This window comes from Schistocerca piceifrons, chromosome 8 (assembly GCF_021461385.2).
Source record: "Schistocerca piceifrons isolate TAMUIC-IGC-003096 chromosome 8, iqSchPice1.1, whole genome shotgun sequence".
In the NCBI taxonomy this organism is placed as follows: Eukaryota; Metazoa; Arthropoda; class Insecta; order Orthoptera; family Acrididae; genus Schistocerca; species Schistocerca piceifrons.
Genome location: NC_060145.1, coordinates 483823742 through 483843615, shown reverse-complemented (window position 1 = coordinate 483843615; position 19874 = coordinate 483823742). Strand labels below are relative to the sequence as shown.

General features: G+C 44.3%; 2 protein-coding genes across 2 annotated transcripts in view; one reads left to right on the top strand and one right to left on the bottom strand.

The window, feature by feature from the left end:
* Positions 1 to 13628, bottom strand: part of LOC124711446 (protein NipSnap) — a 23306-nt gene extending 9678 nt beyond the window's left edge. The window contains exons 1-4 of the mRNA XM_047241526.1: positions 13456 to 13628; positions 13091 to 13273; positions 12848 to 13010; positions 12502 to 12769 (exon numbers count right to left, since the gene is read on the bottom strand). Coding sequence (XP_047097482.1) covers positions 12502 to 12769; positions 12848 to 13010; positions 13091 to 13273; positions 13456 to 13529 — 688 coding nt within the window. The 5' untranslated portion in view covers positions 13530 to 13628. The remainder of the gene's footprint in view (positions 1 to 12501; positions 12770 to 12847; positions 13011 to 13090; positions 13274 to 13455) is intronic.
* A 449-nt stretch (positions 13629 to 14077) lies between these two features.
* The window catches only part of LOC124711572 (anaphase-promoting complex subunit 7), a 149274-nt gene continuing 143477 nt past the window's right edge, over positions 14078 to 19874 (top strand). Inside the window, exon 1 of the mRNA XM_047241715.1 lies at positions 14078 to 14233. Coding sequence (XP_047097671.1) covers positions 14165 to 14233 — 69 coding nt within the window. The 5' untranslated portion in view covers positions 14078 to 14164. The remainder of the gene's footprint in view (positions 14234 to 19874) is intronic.

Here is a 19874-nt window from a genome sequence, read left to right as displayed (position 1 = left end):
CAGAAGGATAGGTCCAAATGGGAATAAAAGTGCGTGGAGTTTGAAAGGAATGTGTGCTCCGGTGTTTTAACGCAGATGAGGTTAAATTGACTGAGAAGGTCAGTCAAAAGGGAACCTATCTGACAGGTTCTGGGAGAACCACAAAGGGGATGGTGAACATTAAAGTCACTGAGCAGCAGACGCAGGTGAGGGAACTGCCCAATAAGCTGGAGGAAGTCTGCCCTGGCAACATCTAAGGATGGAGGAATGCCAATGGTACAAAGGGAAAAGGTCAAGTGAGGAAGGAAAATGCAGACTGCAATAGCTTGGAGTGGGGCTGTCAGGGAGATATGTTAAGATATGTTGACTACGAATGTCATCCCGGATGAGCAGCATGCCGTTCTTGGAAGGGAGAGGGGGGGGGGGCGATTCTAAGAGCAGCCATAAGTCCTCTTTGTTGGATCTAAGGCCGCGAATGTTCCAGTGGAGAAGAGTCATGACAAGGAAAGAGGAGGAGGAGGAGGAGAAAAAAAAATGAAGGCATGTCACATCGGCGGAAGAGAGAAATGCATCTTATAGCAAGAACAAGTAGGAATCCTGTACTGGTTGAACACTACCAAAACTACGCAAATTTACTACGAAAGAATATTAAAAAGCAAGGAACATCCACATATCGCGAATCAGTAATTCTTAGACAACAACCTTAAGGCCACATGGAATGTAGTACAATGTGTAGTGTTGGTTGGTTGGTTTGTGGGATTGAAGGGACCAGACTACAAGAGCCAAGAGATGACACAGGACAAGAAAGACACAGACAGAGACCAGAAAAAAAGGAATTAAAATCACACCGAGTGGGACAGTGGTTGGCCGACAAAAAAAAAACCAAAGGAAAAGCCAACCACCAAGAAACGTACTAAACCCCAGTCTAAAATAGTAGGCCAAAGACCAGACTCAACACAAAAGAAAAAGGACAAACATTAAGATCAAGCGATAAAAACCCCCTGCACGAATAAAACTCAAAACTAAATCTGCCATCGCAACGTCATCTAATAAAAGTGCAGGATGCGCATCAGGAAGCCCAAATGTCTGCCGGAGCGGAGTTAAAAGAGGGCAGTCTAATAAGATGTGGACCACCATCAAAGCTGACACACAGCGACATAAAGGTGGGTCCTCGCGGTGCAATAAATAGCTGTGTGTTATCCAGGTGTGGCCAATGTGCAGCCAGCAGAGGACAACAGAGTCCTTGTGAGAGACTCACAAGGAGGAGCGCTACACACCAGTAGCCTCCTTGATGGCCTAAAGTTTGTTGGATGAAGGACGGGTGTGCCATTCTTCACCCCAGGTGTGAAGTACCCTCTGCCGCAAAACTGACCTGAGGTCACTCTACGAAAGGCCAATCTCCAAGGCTGGTGCACTGACAGCCTGTTTGGCCAGCGTGTCAACATGTTCATTTCCCAGGATGCATACATGACCCGGGGTCCACACAAAGACCACAGAGCGGCTGCAATGGGCAACAGTATGAAGGGACTCCTGGACAGCCATCACCAGACGAGGGTGAGGGAAACACTGGTCGATAGCTCGTAAATCGCTCAGGAAGTCACTACAGACAACAAAGGACTCACCTGAGCAGGAGCGGATGTACTCTAGGGCACGAGAGATGGCGACCAGCTCGGCAGTGAAAACACTGCAGCTAGCCGGCAATTAAAGTTGTTCATAATGATCCCCTAGAGTAAGAGCATAACCAACATGACCAGCAACCATCGAACCATCAGTACAGACGTCAGAGCCTTGAAATGCGGCAAGGATTGAAAGAAAGCGGCGACGGGGCCTCAGGAGGGACTGAGTCCTTAGAGCCTGTGCCAAATCAAGCCGAAGGCATGGGCGGGGCACACGCCACGGGGGTATACGCAGAGGGGCCTGGAAAAGAGGTGGAAGAGCGAAAACCTCAAACCCAGAGAGAAGAGCTCTGACGCGAACCGGGATCGTACACCCTGACCAGGACAGCCATTCCAGAAGATGGACGACTGACTGAGGGAACAGGAGATGATAACTGGGATGCCTGGACAAGCTACAAATGTGTGTAGCATAAGCAGCCAGTAATCATTGGCGCCGGAACCGCAATGGAGGGACAACTGCCTCCACAAGTATGCTGTTGAAAGGGCTTGTCCGGAAAGCTCCAGTGGTGAGTTGGATCCGCCTGTGAAGGATGGGGTCAAGCAACTTCAATGCGGAAGGGGATGCCGAACTGTAAGCCAGGCTCCCATAATCCAGACAGGATTCAATTAACGCCTGGTACACCCATAGAAGGGTAGACCGATCGGCATCCCAGCTGATGTGACTCAAGCAACAAAGAGCGTTAAGATGCCACCAGCTCGTCTGTTTAAGCTGCCGAATATGAGGGAACCAAGTCAACCGGGTATCAAAAACCAATCCCAAAAACCACAGCAAGAGGTTTGCCGTCAAGATAAAGCCGTGGATCAGGGTGAACAGTGCGTTGCCGGCAGAAATGCATAACGCAGGTCTTGTCAGCTGAAAACTGGAAGCCATAGGCTACAGCCCAGGACTGCGCCTTGCAGATAGCGCCCTGCAGCTGCTGTTCAGCAGCTGCAATACCAGTGGAGCTAAAGTATAGGCAGAAGTCGTCAGCACACAAGGAAGCTGAGACAGGCATTTCCACCACCGCAGCGAGCCCATTAATTGCAATTAAAAAGAGACAGACACTTAAGACAGATCCTTGCGGCACCCCATTCTCCTAAACTTGAGAGGAACTATGGGAGGTCGCAACAAGCACGCGGAAGGAACGAAGCGACAGAAAATTTTATATGAAAATCAGGAGCGGACCCCGAAGACCCCAACCATACAGCGTAGAGAGGATGTGATGTCCCCATGTCGTACTGTATGCCTTCCGCATGTCAAAAAAGATGGCGACCAATGCTGACGGTGGGCAAAGGCCATACGGATGGGAAACTCCAGGCACACCGGATTATCGGTGGCAGGGGGGTCCTTATGGAACCCACCCTGACACGGAGCCAGAAGGCCCCAAGAATCAAGTAGCGAACTCAACCTCCGGCTCACCATGCATTCGAGCAACTTGCAAAGAATGTTGGTGAGGTTAATGGGACAGTAGCTGTCCACCTTCAGTGGGTTCTTGCCAGGTTTCAACACGGGGAGTATGATGCTTTCCCGCCATTGCGACAGGAACTCACCCTCAACCCAGATACAGTTGAAAAGTTCTAGGAGGTGTCACTGGCAGTCCACCGAGAGGTGTTTGAGCATCTGACAGTGGATGCGATCTGGACCGGGAGCCATATCAGGGCAAGTGGCTAGGTCACTTTGGAATTCCCATTCACTGAATGGAGCATTGTACGATTCAGGATGGCACGTGTGAAATGAAAGGCTCCGACACTCCAACTACTCTTACAGGGAGCGGAAGGGCAGTGACTAATTCGCATAAGCGGAACTCTGAGCAAACTGCTCCGCTAAGTGGTTTGCAATTGTGTCGGAGTCAGTACAGACTGCTCCATTCAGTGAAAGCGCAGGTACGCTGACGGGGGTCCGATAGCCATAGAGTTGCCTAATCTTGACCCAAACCTGTGATGGAGAGGTACGGAGGCCACTGTTGGAGACATACCTTTCCCAGCACTCCTACATGCATTGGCAAATGAGGTGGTGGGCTCGCACACGGAGCTGTTCACAGGCAATGAAGTGTGCCAATGAGGGATGCCGTTTGGGACGCTGGAGTGCCCGCCTGTGATCTATAATCACCTCTGCGATCTCGGGCGACCACCAAGGCACAGCCCTCCGCTCAGGGGCCCAGAAGAACAGGGAATGGCAGCTTCTGCGGCAGTAATGGTGCCGGTGGTGACCAAGCGAACCACCGCATCAATGGCATCATTGGAAAGAGGCTCAATAGTGGCAACGGAGGTGAACAAGTCCCAGTCAGCCTTATTCATAGCCCATCAGCAGGGGCGCCCAGAAGAGTGATGCTGTGGTAGTGACAGAAAGATCGGAAAGTGGTCACTACCGCACAAGTCGTCATACACACTCCATTGGACAGATGGAAATAGGCTAGGGCTGCACAGTGAAAGGTCGATGGCTGAGTAAGTGCCACGTGCTACACTGAAATGTGTGACGGCACCAGTATTTAAAAGAGAAAGGTCGAGCTGTGCCAATGCTTGCTCAATGATGCTGCCTCGGCCTGTTGCCACTGATCCACCCCACAGAGGATTATGGGCGTTGAAGTCGCCCAGGAACAGAAAAGGTGGCGGCAATTGGGCTATCAGTGCAGCCAGGACATGATGCGGGACATTATCATCCAGTGGAAAATAGAGACTGCAGACAGCAACAGCCTGAGGCGTCCACACCTGAACAGCAATAGCCTCTAAAGTTGTTTGTAGAGGGACAAACTTGCTGTAAAGAGAGTGAAGGACGTAGATGCAGATGCCACCAGATACTCTCTCATAAGCTGCCCGGTTCTTATAACATCCCCGATGACGTAGATGCAGATGCCACCAGATACTCTCTCATAAGCTGCCCGGTTCTTATAACATCCCCGATAGCCACGGAGGGTGGGGGGTTCGCATTGCCGGAAACCAAGTTTCCTGAAGAGCACGGCTGAGGAAACGGTGAAGTCTGAGAAGTTGTCGGAGATCAGGAAGATGGTGGAAAAAACCGATGCAGTTCCACTGGAGGATGACATTGTCCATGGCCAAGAAAGGCGTGAAGGGACTGAGGAGGCAGATTACATCGCTAGGTCACCTGCTGCCACTGGCTGAGTACCAATGAGAGCGACATGCATCATGTCTGAGGGACCGGCAAGATCTAGGTCCTCAGCGGACGCCAGAATCTCCACCGCATCCTCAGACGCAGAGCTCGTAGGTAGTGGTGCAGAGGGTGCCATCGCAATTTCCTTGGCCTTAGGGGTCTTTGATTTCAATTTCTCACGCTGTTCCTTTGGTTGCCCTTGCTGGGAGGGTTTCCTTGATTGAAGAGGACCGCGACCCCCCCCACAACCAGCTACCTGGGGCTTCTTCAGCGGGTGTCTGGTTTGCCGCTGGTAGGAACCTGGGAAGGGAGTGACCCTTCCTAGCGAGAGAAGCCGAGGAAGACTTACGCTTCTCCAGCTTAGAAGTGGGGACTGGTGTCTCCGATGGTATGGGGGGATGCTGCTCCCAAGGTAGGTGGTGCGGGAGCAACAGGGAGGGAAGTGCCCCCCACCATCAAGGGGGAAGGTGTGGTCCTTTGGCTCTGAGAGCTGACTGTATGTGGTGCAACAGATGGAGCTGTAACAGAAGTGACAGTGGCGGCATAAGATGACGTCATGCACACGGAATGAAGCCATTCAAATTTCCGTTTAGCTTCAGTGTAGGTCAGTCGGTCCAGGGTCTTGTATTCCATTATTTTTCGTTCCTTCTGTAGAATCTTACAGTCCGGCGAGCTAGGGGGATGGTGCTCTCTGCAGTTGACACAGATGGGAGGTGAGGCGCACAGAGTATCGGGATGGGATGGATGACCACAATCGCAACATATGAGGCTGGAAGCACAGTGGGAAGACATATGGCCAAACTTCCAACACTTGAAGCACCGCATCTGGGGAGGTATATATGGCTTGACATCACAGTGGTAGACCATAATCTTCACCTTCTCGGGTAATGTGTCACCCTCGAAAGCCAAGATGAAGGCACCGGTGGCAACCTGATGATCCCTCGGACCCCGGTGGACGCGATGGATGAAATGGACACCTCGTCACTAAGTTGACGTGCAGCTCGCCATTGGACTGTAAAAGATCCCTGTGGAAGATAATGCCCTGGACCATATTTAAGCTTTGTGGGGCGTGATAGTAACAGAAACATCCCCCAGCTTCTTACAAGTGAGTAATGCCCGTGACTGGGCAGAGGATGCTGTTTTTATCGACTGACCCGGACTGCATTTTGGCAACCCCTCCACCTTCCCAAACTTGTCCTCTAAATGCTCTAGGAAGAACTGAGGCTTCATGGACACAAAGGATTCCCCATCACCTCTCATACCGACTAGATATCAGGGCAAATACATCTCGCTGTCATACATAGCCTTTCGTTCCTCCCATGGTGTGGCCAGGGAGGAGAACAATTTGGGGTCATACACGTTTGCATTAAAGTGAGCCCTTGAATGCTTAGAGACTGCTGGTGATTGGCCACCAGCAAGAGAAGATGTGCCATGCTTCATTGCGTGTCATCCATCCTGATGCCACCTACTATGACCAAAGACCCTCCCCACCGGCACCACAGCAAGGGCCACCTGGCAGTATGGCCTTTGCTAGGAATCCCAATGCCCCAGGGAGATAGGCATACTCCTTGGCATATGTGGGGAGTCAATGGTGCAAGCATCAATAGAACGATCCATGTGATCCATGGGCTACAACCAACAAGTTACATGGCGGCCCCACCACAACGGACTGGCTACCGTGCTGGATATTAGGTGGCAAGTGGTCCATGGTCGTCGTCAGCGCAGAAAGAGACACTGCTGAGTGCGTGGCGGAAATCACACCCAGGACTGTATCCTCGCCCAAGAGATGGAGAGTGAGCGGGTGCAAAGACAAATAAGCTGGCTAAAGGTCTCAATGCACGATGGACACAATGCACCAAGTAAGGCGCCCTTCCCCAATTGGCTCGCTCTTCGGAATAATTTTGAAATATGGTGGTCAAACCCAAGAGGAGACCATCACATAAGGGCCGAAACTTTTGAGACTCCTTTTAGTCACCTCTTACGACACGCTGGAATATCGCGGGCCTATTCTTACCACCGAACCCGCAGGGGGTAATGTATAGTGTGGTGTATGTGACAGGATAACAAGCCATGGAATAACATAACATCACCAATGAACTGAAGGGAAGGGCTATATATGATGAGTCACAAGTGTCAAATGTACTAAAAATCATTTCTTAAATATAGTAGAAAGCATAGGGACAAACAGTTCAAGATAAAAATCCCAGCAGTATGTTGGGGGAAGGGTGGGGGGGTGAACCTAAAATTTAATCATATGAAGGTACCAACAACCTCTCCTCCTGAAATTAAGAAAATAAAGGGTTATCTTTTGATGGTGTTTGCAATAGAGTACTACAGATTGTTCCCATATAATAAGAGAAGTCTTAGCTGAAATATGTAATGCATCACTAACTCAAACCATTTTTACAGAGAGACTGAAGTACGCCATTGTGAAAACCCTCTGAGAAAGGTGTTAGAGATGTCAATAACTAGCATCCTCTTTCACTGCTGTCATTTTCCAAAATATTTGTGAAGGTGACATATTCTAGAACAGTGGCTCATATTAGCAACAGTAATATCCTCAGAAAAAACACAGTTCGGGTTTCAGAAGGAATTGTCTAAGGAGACTGTCATTTACATATTCAACCACCAGATTTTACATGCATTAAAAATAAAATAGTACTGGTTGGTATTTTATTTATGTTACTTATGTAAGGCATCTGACTTTGTGAATAAAAATATTCTTCCCAATAAATTGAAGTTTTATGGAATTGATGGTATAGTTAGCCAAAGTATAATGCCATATACATGCAAAAGAATGTAGAAAGCTGTGCTTGGTAATTCAACCAAGGTACTGTAGTATGGGTACATAATTCAGACTGGAAGAAATCATGTATAGGGTTCCCCAAGGCTATTCTTAGGTCCACCATTGTTCCACATATAAGTAAACAATCTTCAGTCTAATATACAATAAACAGAATTAGTTCTTTTTGCAAATGACAATGATGTAATCAATCTAAGCATGCATACAGAATCAGAAGAAATGGTAAAGAAAGTTCTTAAAAGCATTATTAACTGTTTGTCTGCGAATGGTCTCATCCTAAATTTTAAAATGACAACATATTCAGTGCCGTGCACATATGAGGCAAAACAAACGGTAAAGTGAAAAACAAAGAAACCAGTTGGTGGAATGATAGAGTAAAAGATGCAATTAAAAAATGTAATATGGCAAAGGAAGACATGGAGTTTGAAAAAAAGAAATCAGAACCAGGGGCTCGTACCAAAAGATGAAGACAAGGTGACAACACTGGAGAAGGAATACCACAAAAGAAACTCCAAGCAAAGTGAATCGCGAAAGAAGAAAAGTAGGAGATTTGGGAAGTATTCGCCCAGAAACTAGAGCAGGATAGCAAAGGGAACCAAAAACTGCTATATGGGTTATTGAAAAGTAGAAGATCTGATAGAGAAGACATAAAAGTGATTGAAACAGAGGATGGGGATATTATCAGGGAGATGGAAGGTATCAGAGAAGAGATTAAGAATTATTTTGAAATATTACTGAATGGGGAAGGTGCACAAGAAAGTGACACCAAAGTCATTGAATCAGAGGAAGAGCAGGATCCAATCTCTTTGATAGAAACAGAGATTTCCCTGAAACAGATTAAAAGTGGGAAGGCAGCTGGAATAGACGAGTTGGCAGTGGACGTGGTTAAAGCTGCAGGAATCCATGGAATACAATGGTTACATCGTGTGCTGGGGGTGGTATGGAAAGAAAACAAAGTGCTGGATGAACGGAAAAAAGGAATTATAATACCATTGTTCAAGAAAGGTCGTAGAAAGAAATGCACCAACTACCGAGGAATCTCACTGTTATCACACTGCCTTAAGATAATGGAGGTCATAGAAAAAAGATTGCGGAAAATTCCAGAACACCAATTAGAGGAACAACAGCATGGGTTCAGAAGTAATAGGGGAACAATAGATCTCATTTTCTCCCTCCGTCAGTTAATGAAGAAATATTGGGAAAAAGGAAAGGACTTTATAGTAGTATTCGTGGATTTAGAAAAAAGCATATGACAGTGTACCAAGGGATAAAATATGGGAATGCTTGAGAAAACAATGTTCCTGATTCATTAATTAAAAAAGTCCAGATGCTGTACAATGGTTGTGAGAGCAGTGTACAAGTAGGAGGTGGAAGAACAAAATGGTTTAAGACAGAGGTGTTCAGCATGGCAGTTCACTCTCCCCTTTACTCTTCATTACACTTATGGACACAATCATTAAAGAAATCAAGGAAGAAGAAAATGAAGATCTCAAAGATTTTGTTTTTGCTGATGACATTGCCATTTGGGGAGAGACAGAAATGGATGTTCGGAGGAGACTAGATTACTGGAACACAAAAATTAAAAAATTCAAGTTAACTGTGAGTAGGAACAAGACAGTGGCAATGAAGATGAGCAGGACACCCACACCCTGTTGCATCCTGAGAAGGCTGAATGTGTGAAAAACTTCAATTATCTGGGTAGCATCATACCACGCGATGGAAGTTCCAAACTAGAAGTCTTAAACAGAATAACAAAAGGATCTAGCTTCTTCCACCAAGTACGAAATCTAATCTGGGACAAGGAAGTCCCTCAAAGAGCCAAACAGACCATGTACAAAACTTATCTCCTGCCAATCATGATGTATAGTCTGGAGCAGGGGTCTCCAAACTTCTCAGTCTGCGGGCCACACTGACTCCTCCACAAAGTCAAAAGGGCCATGATCTACCTAGTGAGATTAAAGCACCCTAGCACTCCATGATCACCGTAATGTAAGGCTGAAGGAAAGATGAAATCGCAAAAATCTAAGGTTCTGGGAATAGCTAACACTGAAACGAACTACGATTTTTATTTAATGACACAATTTTGATTGGTGGACGTACCTGACCGAAATTCTAGCGTATTTTATTTTGGCGAATTTCACCGACAAAAAAGTATGTCACTACACATTCTTCACAAAAGCGTCCTGCAAAGTTAACGAAATCTCAAAATCATTGTTAGCAACACTATTACTGCAAGACGAAGAGGTAGAGAATGTCAACGCATTGTTATTTCAAGCGGCACAACAATAAGTTTAGTTATGTAGTCTTGTAGCGAGTAGCAGAGCCAGAGCATATATTTGATAGTTCTGTTGCGTGATTATGTCCGACAATGTCACAGTGTATTGGTCCCGATAGGCCTAGAAACTCAATTGTTGGCAGTATGGGTACCACCTCAAATATTTGGCGGGCCGGATACCGGGGATGGCCGGCCAGCTAAGGCGGGCCGGTTTGCTGGCCCTCGCGGGCCAGACTCGGCCCGCCGGCCGTAGTTTGGAGACCCCTGGTCTAGAGGCCGATGTCATAAATAAGAGTCAAATACAAGCATGTAAAATGCAGTTCCTTAGGTAAACTCTACAAAAAACTAGGAGAGTCAGAGATAATTATATACGGAGAGACCTGCAGGTGACATTGACTACAGAGGAGAGAACACGTGCTTTGAGATTGAAGTGATTTGGTCACGTGAAGCGAATGCACCCGATTCGAAATCCATGCCAGTACCTGGAGATGGAGGTACCAGGAAGAAGACCAATTAGGTGGCCTAGAAAGAGATGGACAGATCAGGTTAAGGAAGATCAAGAGGAGAGAAGTAATATGGGACATAGTGGAGAGGAGAAAGCTATACCAGGACAGAAACCAATGGAAGTATATTGTTCACAATGTTCCTATCCAGCTCGCTGGAAGGAAATCCTGATGATGAAACATATTCATTTCTGCATGTCTAGGAGTACTTAACCAATTATAAGTGTGACACAAGGTGAGGAAATAATAAATAGGGTGGGAACTTCAAAATTCTTAGGTGTCCATATTGATGAAAAATATTTGAAACTCCTAAGAAAACTTACTTAAACCATATTTGCAGTCAGAATCATTGCAAATCTGGGGGGGGGGGGGGGGAGGGGGGAGTAGGGAGAAACCAGTGAGTTGACATATTTTGCATATTTTCATTCAATAATTTCATACGGAACAATGTTCAGGGGAAAACCATTTTAAGAAAGTAAGTCTTCATTGCACTGTGCAAAAATGTGCTGTAAGAATAATATATACTGCTCACCTGCAATAATTTTGTAGACATTTATTTAAGGAACGGGGCATTCTGACTACTGCTTCGCAGTATATTTAATCCCTCATGAAATTTGTTGTAAATAATGCACTACAGTTCAAAAGGAACAATGATGTACATAATTACAATACCAGAAGGAAACATTACATTTGTTACTCCAAACTAAGGTTGTCTTTAGCTCAAAAAGGAGTGCACAACGCTGAAACAAAAATTATCGATCATTTACCAAGTGATACAAAAGTCTGACAGACAGAAAAAAAAAAAAAAAAAAAAAAATTGAAAACAAACTGACACAGTTTCTCCTTGACAACTCCTATTTCGCTGAAGAATTTCTATGGCTAAAGTGTAAAAGGTGGCAAGTAGGAATTACTAACTCACATTTTTATATCTCCTCCTCCTCCTCCTTCCCCCCCCCCCCCCCCTCCCCCGCACACATCATTATGATCCAATATGTAAAATGATCCTCGGAGCATGTAATGTCAGTTTAAAAATTGTATTTGCTGATGACAAAATCATACTAATCAAGACTCAAATGGCAGCCAAAGAAATCTACAGGTGGTTCACACCTAACAGTGAAACAATCTCACACAGACATATTTAGCAATTTCAAACCAACAATAATTAGCTCTTTGCATCAAAGCAGATGTTAATGTCATTGACTAAATGAAAAACACTGCATAAAATTCCTTGGGATCCAGTTGGACAAGTAAAAATGGAGTCAAAGCACAGACAACTTAATCAAGAAGCTCAGTACAGTGTGTTATGCACTTAGAAGCTTCTTTTTAACTGTGTTGTCCTAAAGACGAAAGTACTGGCTTATTCTGCAATTTTCGCTCCCTGTTTTATGGAATTATGTCCTAGGGCAGTGTACCTAAAGTGAATAGTGAGTGTGTGAGTGTGTTGATCGGAAGCGATAGTAGATTAGTGCATAAAGTAGATGCCTACACATCTTGCATACGTCTTTACCTTTGAATTCTTAAACTCACTGCTTATTTTTTTCCCTCATGATAGAAATCAGTTTAAACTGAATTGTGATATACAGTCACAATACGAGGCTCAACAACAACTTTGCCTGTTTAGAAGAGTAATGTACTCTTATTCAACAAGCTGCCATTCAACTAAACAGTAAATAGGGAATCTCTATCACTTCAAAAGAAAATTAAAAATATCTGCATATCTAGGTTGAGGGATTGAAAATTTATCTTAGCTACATTGCAAACAGCAGTGTTCTTTGTAAATATGTATGACAAGTAGTAATGCTGTAAACAAAACTCAGTACTTAAAGATGAAGGTACATATTTATCAAAGTAAATAGAGAATGCAATACCGATCATGAACTAACTCTTAAGCATAGTCTATACGCCAACCAGTCAGCCTGACTTCAGTGTTCATAGTTTCCCCTAGCTGCTAAGGTGAATTCTGGAATGGTTTCTTTGATAAGGGCGTCTTCCACTTTCTGTCGTGTCTTCAAACTTTCTGTCATGTCTTCAACAAGTCCTATCCTACTTTGTTAATGTTTTATGTTTATATAATTCCCACAATGTACCTTTCATGCCCTATAATGTGCCAAATGGCACAAGGACAAATAAATAAATGTAGCATACTATGTATACATATGTAGCAAATGAATACATACACCAAAAATGATGTACATTGTACAGTCTTCCAATCTGTGAGAAAAAGCCTGCAAAGGGCTCATCATTGTTCCTGCGATAATTTATTGCTCTGGCCCAGTTGTTTCCCCACTCAATCATGGTACCTGGCTTCAGTCTGTAACTTCTAATCTCATAAAGATTTGGCCCATTTCGTGGACGGACTGGTGGCCAGTAACTAAATGCCAGGACGTATTGCAAGTGCCGTGATCGTAGCATCTTCCCTCTTTCCTTCTGCAGCCGCACAAATTCCTGAAATAACAAAGTTAGTAATGTTACACTGGAAACTGACTTTTAAAGGTACACAAACACTAATAATATCATACATACCGGATCTTGTAACAGTTCTTTCCTGGCTTTGTCTATACTTGTAAATCCACCAGTGTATCGCCAAAGATGTAAAGCTTGATCCAAATCACCTACAGTAACTGTCCAACTGCCTACTAATTCACAGGACAAATTTCTTGACTGTATTAAATCAACATTTTCCTTGCTGAAATAAATATTTAATGATCATACATGTTTGTCAAATTAAACGTATTGTGTGCATGAAATTATAGGCCCTATACTTACTAGTTTTTTAGATAGCTGTCAACGGAATCTGGCCTCATGTTATGCGTCTGGAGTTCATAAATAACTTCCTTATCTGACAATAACCTCGAATGAGATTCTTTTGTTGGTTCGATTTTTCGTACCAGTAATTTGCTGAACCAACTTTCATTGCTGTCCTGATGTGTTCCGCTCGTTGATATAAGCCTGTCAATTCAGACAATTATCAGCAGTAGCCGAAGACTCAAATACCTTTGACCTTGTTCCTGTACGGAGGTCTGCGAGATTATATTTACAAACAAGTAACAATTGAACTGGATACAGATGTGCTCTGTATTGTATATAAAATTCTGTGAGCACGCTCACTTGGCGCAATTTAGCTGTGTTACCTTGATGTAAGCGGCGTTATTTGCGTCCCTTTAAGAGAGGATAAACTTCTCACTTTGGCTAACGCCGCGGCCATGATTGCTCAGTCTAAGTACCCACAAGCAAAATTTGAGTGGCTGAAGTACCAATAACTTTGTCACGCAGAACTGATGTGGCGCACAGGATTTAAAATGTCGTTATCTGATTTAGGGCTGCAAAGGAAACATTGTTCCGAGAAATTAAATTTGATTCTGTTAGTTCCAATTGTACAAAAACAAAAAAAAAAGAGAACTCGTATGAGTACCTCCGCTGTTATGTTCTGACTTTTATAAATACTTCAATCATAAAGTACAAAACCGAACACGTATAAATCATTACTCATAAGTATAATTTGAAGGACGATTTAAAATTAATTCTCAAGAATTAAATCGTATGCAAGAGGGCACAAAATTGTTCCAGACAAGATTACAATACATAGATTTCAATAAAGTAAATATAGCGCTACATCTTCTTATAGCCAGATGAGATTTAGCTGGTTTTAACAGTAAATTATAGCGCCGCTACTGTAGCCTTCGGTACACTCGCAGAGATAGTACATAATTATACACTTTGACTACTCGTATTATTATATCTGAGGCGCCAGTGTTTACTGTTGCACAGGAAGACGATCAGCTGTCAACATAAAGCTAGCGTGTACTGGAAATCGGTTGTGTTTTTGAACTGTTAAATAAAATGACGTCCTTATTTGATCAGCTGAAACTCCTGTTTGATCAACAGTTGTATTCAAATGTTGCTGCTTTGGTAAGCGTACCATTTAAGATAAGAGCTAATATAATAGATGTCAACGCTTTCGAATGACGAAAAATTATATTACAACCGGCGCGCTCACTATGAATGACAATAATCTTACAGGTAGACAATAATGCTGCAAATGTATGGTTCTCAGTGTTATATACTGAAACGTATTGTCATTGCCCATATGTTAACAACTCTCAAGAAGCCCGAAGTTAAGCAGAGGATACTGTTCTTTAAATGATCAGAAGTGATATAAATACGTCATTGCACAGATTATTAAATTTATGGGTTGCCCGTAATACAGTTGAGATTTTGAAGAGAGTAAAAATGATTATTTAACCTTTGTTGGTAATATAAAGTTCGTCAGCGTTTGTACTTCGGCACTAGACGAGCAATATTAGATAACTGTGGTTTTTAATGGCCGTGACAAACTCGGTTTTACTTAAATGTTCATGAAACAAATTCTCTTTTATTGAGTGCTGCATATCATTGCCATCATGTGAACAAAATTTTTTTGTGTAGGGAATAGCTATGAAATGTATATGGCGCCGTATTCATACTTTGATCAGCCCACGTTAAATCTTTCCTGACAAATGCTAGGAGGGATCCATCAACAAAGTTGTTGCTTTGTTCATCAGAACAAATGCTCTATTTAATAACACTTAGTTGCTGTAGTAGTAAGAGTTTGAAGGATGCTTACTGTTCCTCTTGCTCGTGGATCAGTGAAGTACACAACCAAAACAATTATTGTCAGGTTTATTGCCAATCTGAAGAGGTTAAGGGAGAATATAAACATGGTACTGAAAGTAATTGACAATTTTTGCTGTGTGGCCGCGAGAATAACTGATGACAGCAAAAGTGAAAAAGATTTAAAATGTTGGTTAGCAACAAGGAGATGAATTTTTGAAACAAGAGACTATGGTAACATTGAATACACAAATTTATTAAGAAGGTTTTTCGAAGGGTATTTGTATGGAGTGTTGTTTCATGGAAGTGAAATGTGGATGATAAGCTGTACAGAATAGAAGAAAATGGAAGCTTTCAAAATGTGCTTTTAAAGGAGAACACTGAATAGAAAATTTTAATTGCAGTCTCAGTTAGTTGCAGTAAAGTGGTCCCTAAAAAGATGAACAAATACTCAGTTGGCTCCTGATAAGATTTAAGAGGTGCAAAGTTAGGTGATCTGATTTAAATGTAGTGAAGAAAATTGTATTCTCTAACTACAATAACAGTGATTCACAATACCTGGGTGTAGCAATTTGTGTGGATTTGAAATGGAGTAATCCCGTAGGCTCATTCATAGCTAAGACAGTTGACAGACCTTGGTTCTTTGGTGGGACACTGGGAAAATATGATTATTCTATGAAGAAAATTTCTATCAGTGTGTCCCATGTTAGAGTATTACTCAATTGTGTGGGACATTTAACAAACAGGACTGATCAGATGCTTTAAACACATACAAAAAAGGACAGCACAGATGGTTACACAACCCCCCACAAAAGGCCCAAGAACACTTTGGTGGGTTTGTGTGTGGCTATCACGGGCCCCATCCTTTGCAGCATTTTTTCCCTTCCATGGTGCATGTGTATTCTCTTGCTATTCCTTTTCTCCTCCCTTGGGGAACGTGTTGGGGATGTTTTTGGGAATGTGTTCTGCATTTTCAGTAGCTGACATCAGAACAGCCTCTCCACTGTTTTTCGTTCCCTTTTTCTTTCTTCATTCACTTTCTCCTATCCTTCCTCTGCTTCGGTGTTTGAGGTTCCTCGTCCTCCTCATCTTCTTCTTCCTCCCCCCCCCCCTCCTCCTCCTCCTCCCTGTGCGCTCCAGAAGGGAAGCCCATGTGTCAAAAGCATAACAGGTGACTGGGTGATGCGTAATTCCCAGTTCTGGGTCGATAGGTCGGATTTGCGCGTACAACCTGGTACAGGCCAGGCCCAGGGAGGGGTGATTGCCTGAGTTGTTACCTTTTGAAATTGCCGATTGGTCCTCTGTCAGGTGTTCGGGTGGTATGCACAATCACCTAAGGTGGGTGAGACCCCTCTGAAGGGGCCCCCAGTTGGAAGGCGCACACCATCGGAGACACTGGGAATCGTGGGAGAGTTTCTCACAATGAACCAATCATCTTCCCAGTCAACGTCCTCCAAATGTAAATGGAATGAAGCTCCCGATTCAAAGGCCGTCTCAGCTGCACCATAGTTCCTTGTGGTTTCATGTACTGAAGATGGTCTGCCCTTTGCTACTAAGTCTGTTTATTATTCAGAAAGGTGTTGATGCAATTGCTGACCCTATGAAATACTGCTCTCGTTTACTCAATGGCCCTTTGCTTTTGGAGACTACTTCTGATTCTAAAATACAAAAACTGCCAGGCGCTGTACTTCTCCATGGCTATCCTGCTCGTCTGAAGGCCCATTGAATGCTGAATTCTTCCTGTGGTGTTATTTACACTTTGCTGCACGATGGTCTGACCGAAGCAGAAATCCAAATGTACCTCTTTGACCAGGGGTCATTGCAGTCCATCAGGTGATGAGAAACGTAGATGCACCCTTAGTGCCCACACGCACTCATTTTCTCAGTTTTCATAGAGTGGTACCTCTGTCCAAGAAAAAACCAGGTTAAGAAGTTATTACAGTCTGACCCTACATTTTGAACCTGATGCGCTGCTACCAGTGGCATCATTTCAGCCACATTTGAATGTCCTGTCGACGCGCGGCCAAATTTGTAACCTGTGGCAGGTATGTTCGTGAGGGCGATTGTCCACTTCCTTCTCCCCACTGTATCAACTGCAATGGCGATCATGCCACCTCCGCTTGAGATTGTTCCGTGCATCTCGATGAGTGGGCTGTCCAGGAAAAAGCACGTTACCCGGTCACTTACAAGTAGTTCGCTAGTTGCAAACCCTGCATTCTAGCATCTGGCACTTACAGTACTGTCCTTGCTACATCTTGCTTCATGAAGGACATGGCCAAGCAGACCTCAAATTCAGCACCACTGTTGTAAAATTGTCCAGTGTGATAGTAGCAGCCCCTTTTTCTCCTCCAACTGTGCATCAAGCCACCAAGCTTTTGCCTCATGGGGCAAAGTCACCTGCTACACAACTGGCAGGGCGAAAAGGACAGAATGAATACTCCCGCTAAGTTTCTACATGCCTCCAGCCAACTCACATCTGAGTCTTTCTCTGCCAACCGGAAAGGTTACAAGAAGTCAAACAAAGGCAAACAGTCTTCCCCTTCACCAATTTGGAGATCCTATTCAGTAGTATTGCCACGTGATACACTCGCTCGATCAACCTCCATCTTGCTGGTGCACATCTGTCAACCATTTTTCTGCCCTGAACTCTGTAGACCAACAAGAGGAGAATGCCGATGCTTCTGTAGATCTTATGGAGCAGACTCCTCCAGCTTTTCTGCCCTGTAGCAGCAAGTCATCGAAGGCTGGTACTTGGCAGGTGCTGAGGTAACACCCCTTCATTTTTCCCTCCTGCGCTTTCCGCATCACGACTCTCCTCCTAAAGAATGTTCGCGGCCCTCGATCCAACAAAGAGGAATGATGGCTGCTCTTAAAAGTGCAGTGTCTGCTTGTTCTCTACCTCCAGGAAACAAAATTGTGCCCTCACGACTGCTTTGACCTCTTGCATTGATCCTGGTCCACTTTGCTGTTCCCTCCGAGGAGGCCATCCCACCTCTTGGAGGAGTCATGCTGCTCATCCAGGATGACGTTCATAGTCAACCCATCTTCCAGGATACCTGTCTTCAAGCTGTTGCAGTCCTCATTTTCCTTTCTCACTAGAGCTTCTGCCTTTGTACCATTTACATTCCTCCGTCATTCGATGTCAGCAGGGCGGACTTCCTCCAGCTTATTGGGCAGCTACCTTAGCCCTTCCTGCTGCTTGATGACTTCAATGCACACCATTCCCTTTGTGACTCTCCCAGAACCTGTCCGAGAGGTGCCATCTTGGCTGATCACCTCAGTCAACTTAACCTCATCTGTCTTAATGCGAGAGCACCCATGTTCTTTTTTGCACTGCCCACCTTGCCCATCGTCTCAAGTGGTCCACTCACTCTGACACATACTCAGGCAACCATTTTCCCATGTACTCTCCATTTACTGACTCCTACCCCACCTATGTGCACACACAAATGGTAGCTTTCTAAGGCGGACCGGAAGCTTTACTCCTCCCTGGCGACCTTCGATGAACAACATTTCCTCAGCTGTGATGACCAGGTAGAATATCTTACAAGTGTTATCTTTACTGCCACAGAACATTCCGTTCCTCACACTTCCTCTTTACCACACCGTGTCCTATTCCCTTGGTGGACTGAGGTATGCTGACACAATTCATTTGCAGAACAGTTTCACTCACTCTTCTGTCATGTGGGCTAACTTCCAACAGCTCCCTGAGACCATTCCCCAATTTCTGGCCTGACAGTAGCAGACGGTGTCATAGTGGACCCTATTACTATCACAAACATCTTGGACTGCCACCTTTCTCAGATTTCTAGCTCCTTCCAGTATCACCCTGCCTTCCTCAGTTGGAAATGAGCAGAGGAGGCTTGGATGATATCCTCCTCTTCTCAGAATTGTGGGTGGTACAATACAGCCTTTACTATGAGGGAGCAACATCACACTCTCACTTCATACCAATCCTCCACCTCAGGGCCAGACAGTGTTCATGTTCAGGTGTTGCAGCACCTTTCTCTTGTGAGAAACACTTTCTCCTTCATATGCACAACCACACCTGGGCAGAGAGCAAGTTTCCCAGATGCTGGCATGAAGCCACTGTCATACACCTACACAAGTCCGGTAAGGACAGACACCTTCCTTTCAGCTTCTGACCCAGGCAAAGCAAGCCAGAAGGTTTCATGAAGACCACTGATGTTATTTTATTCCAATAAAGCAAAACACATTTGGTGACCAAAATATGCATTTTGTTGGAGTGGCAAGACAGATTAAAAATACCTTCACTGCTTTCAGAAATAACTGCAGAAAAAAGTAGGCCTCTTGAAACAAGTGTATAAGGTGGGGAAGAATTGTGTAGACCAACACTGTAGGTGACCACCAATAAATGTCGGTTGTTCTATGTTCATTATTGTTGGTTACCACCCACTGTGTTATATCTGTTATTTTATAAGTATTTTACGATTTTTCTTTCAAGAAATATATTAATACATGGCGTGCAAATATCAAGTGACTGACACAATTTTCTTCTTCTTTTTGTCAGTACTTTCTAACATATAAACCACTTTTGAGGTACCAAAATGTACTAGAACAAATAAAATGTCTATAAAACGTCGCACTATATAATGTATTTGTGATTAGACAGTTGCAAGTTCTGAAATCCATTGCCCATGGCCTCTGGCCTGCTGAGGAGCACTGCAGTCCTGGATCCATAACCACGAGTCTGCTGCATCACACCACACACAAACAGGCCCAGCCTGTGGGCAAATCAGAGAGACCGGATATGATGGGCATGGCCTGCACATTAGTGAGAACCGAATGGCTTGAAATCAGCAGGCCAGATCCATTACAGATATCCAAAGAAACATCCTGCAGTTTTGGCCCGTCATGGAAATCCACTCATGTGGCCAGCTATTCACTAGCCACAGACAACATATTGATGAAATGAGACTGCAGTGATCAATCCATGCAA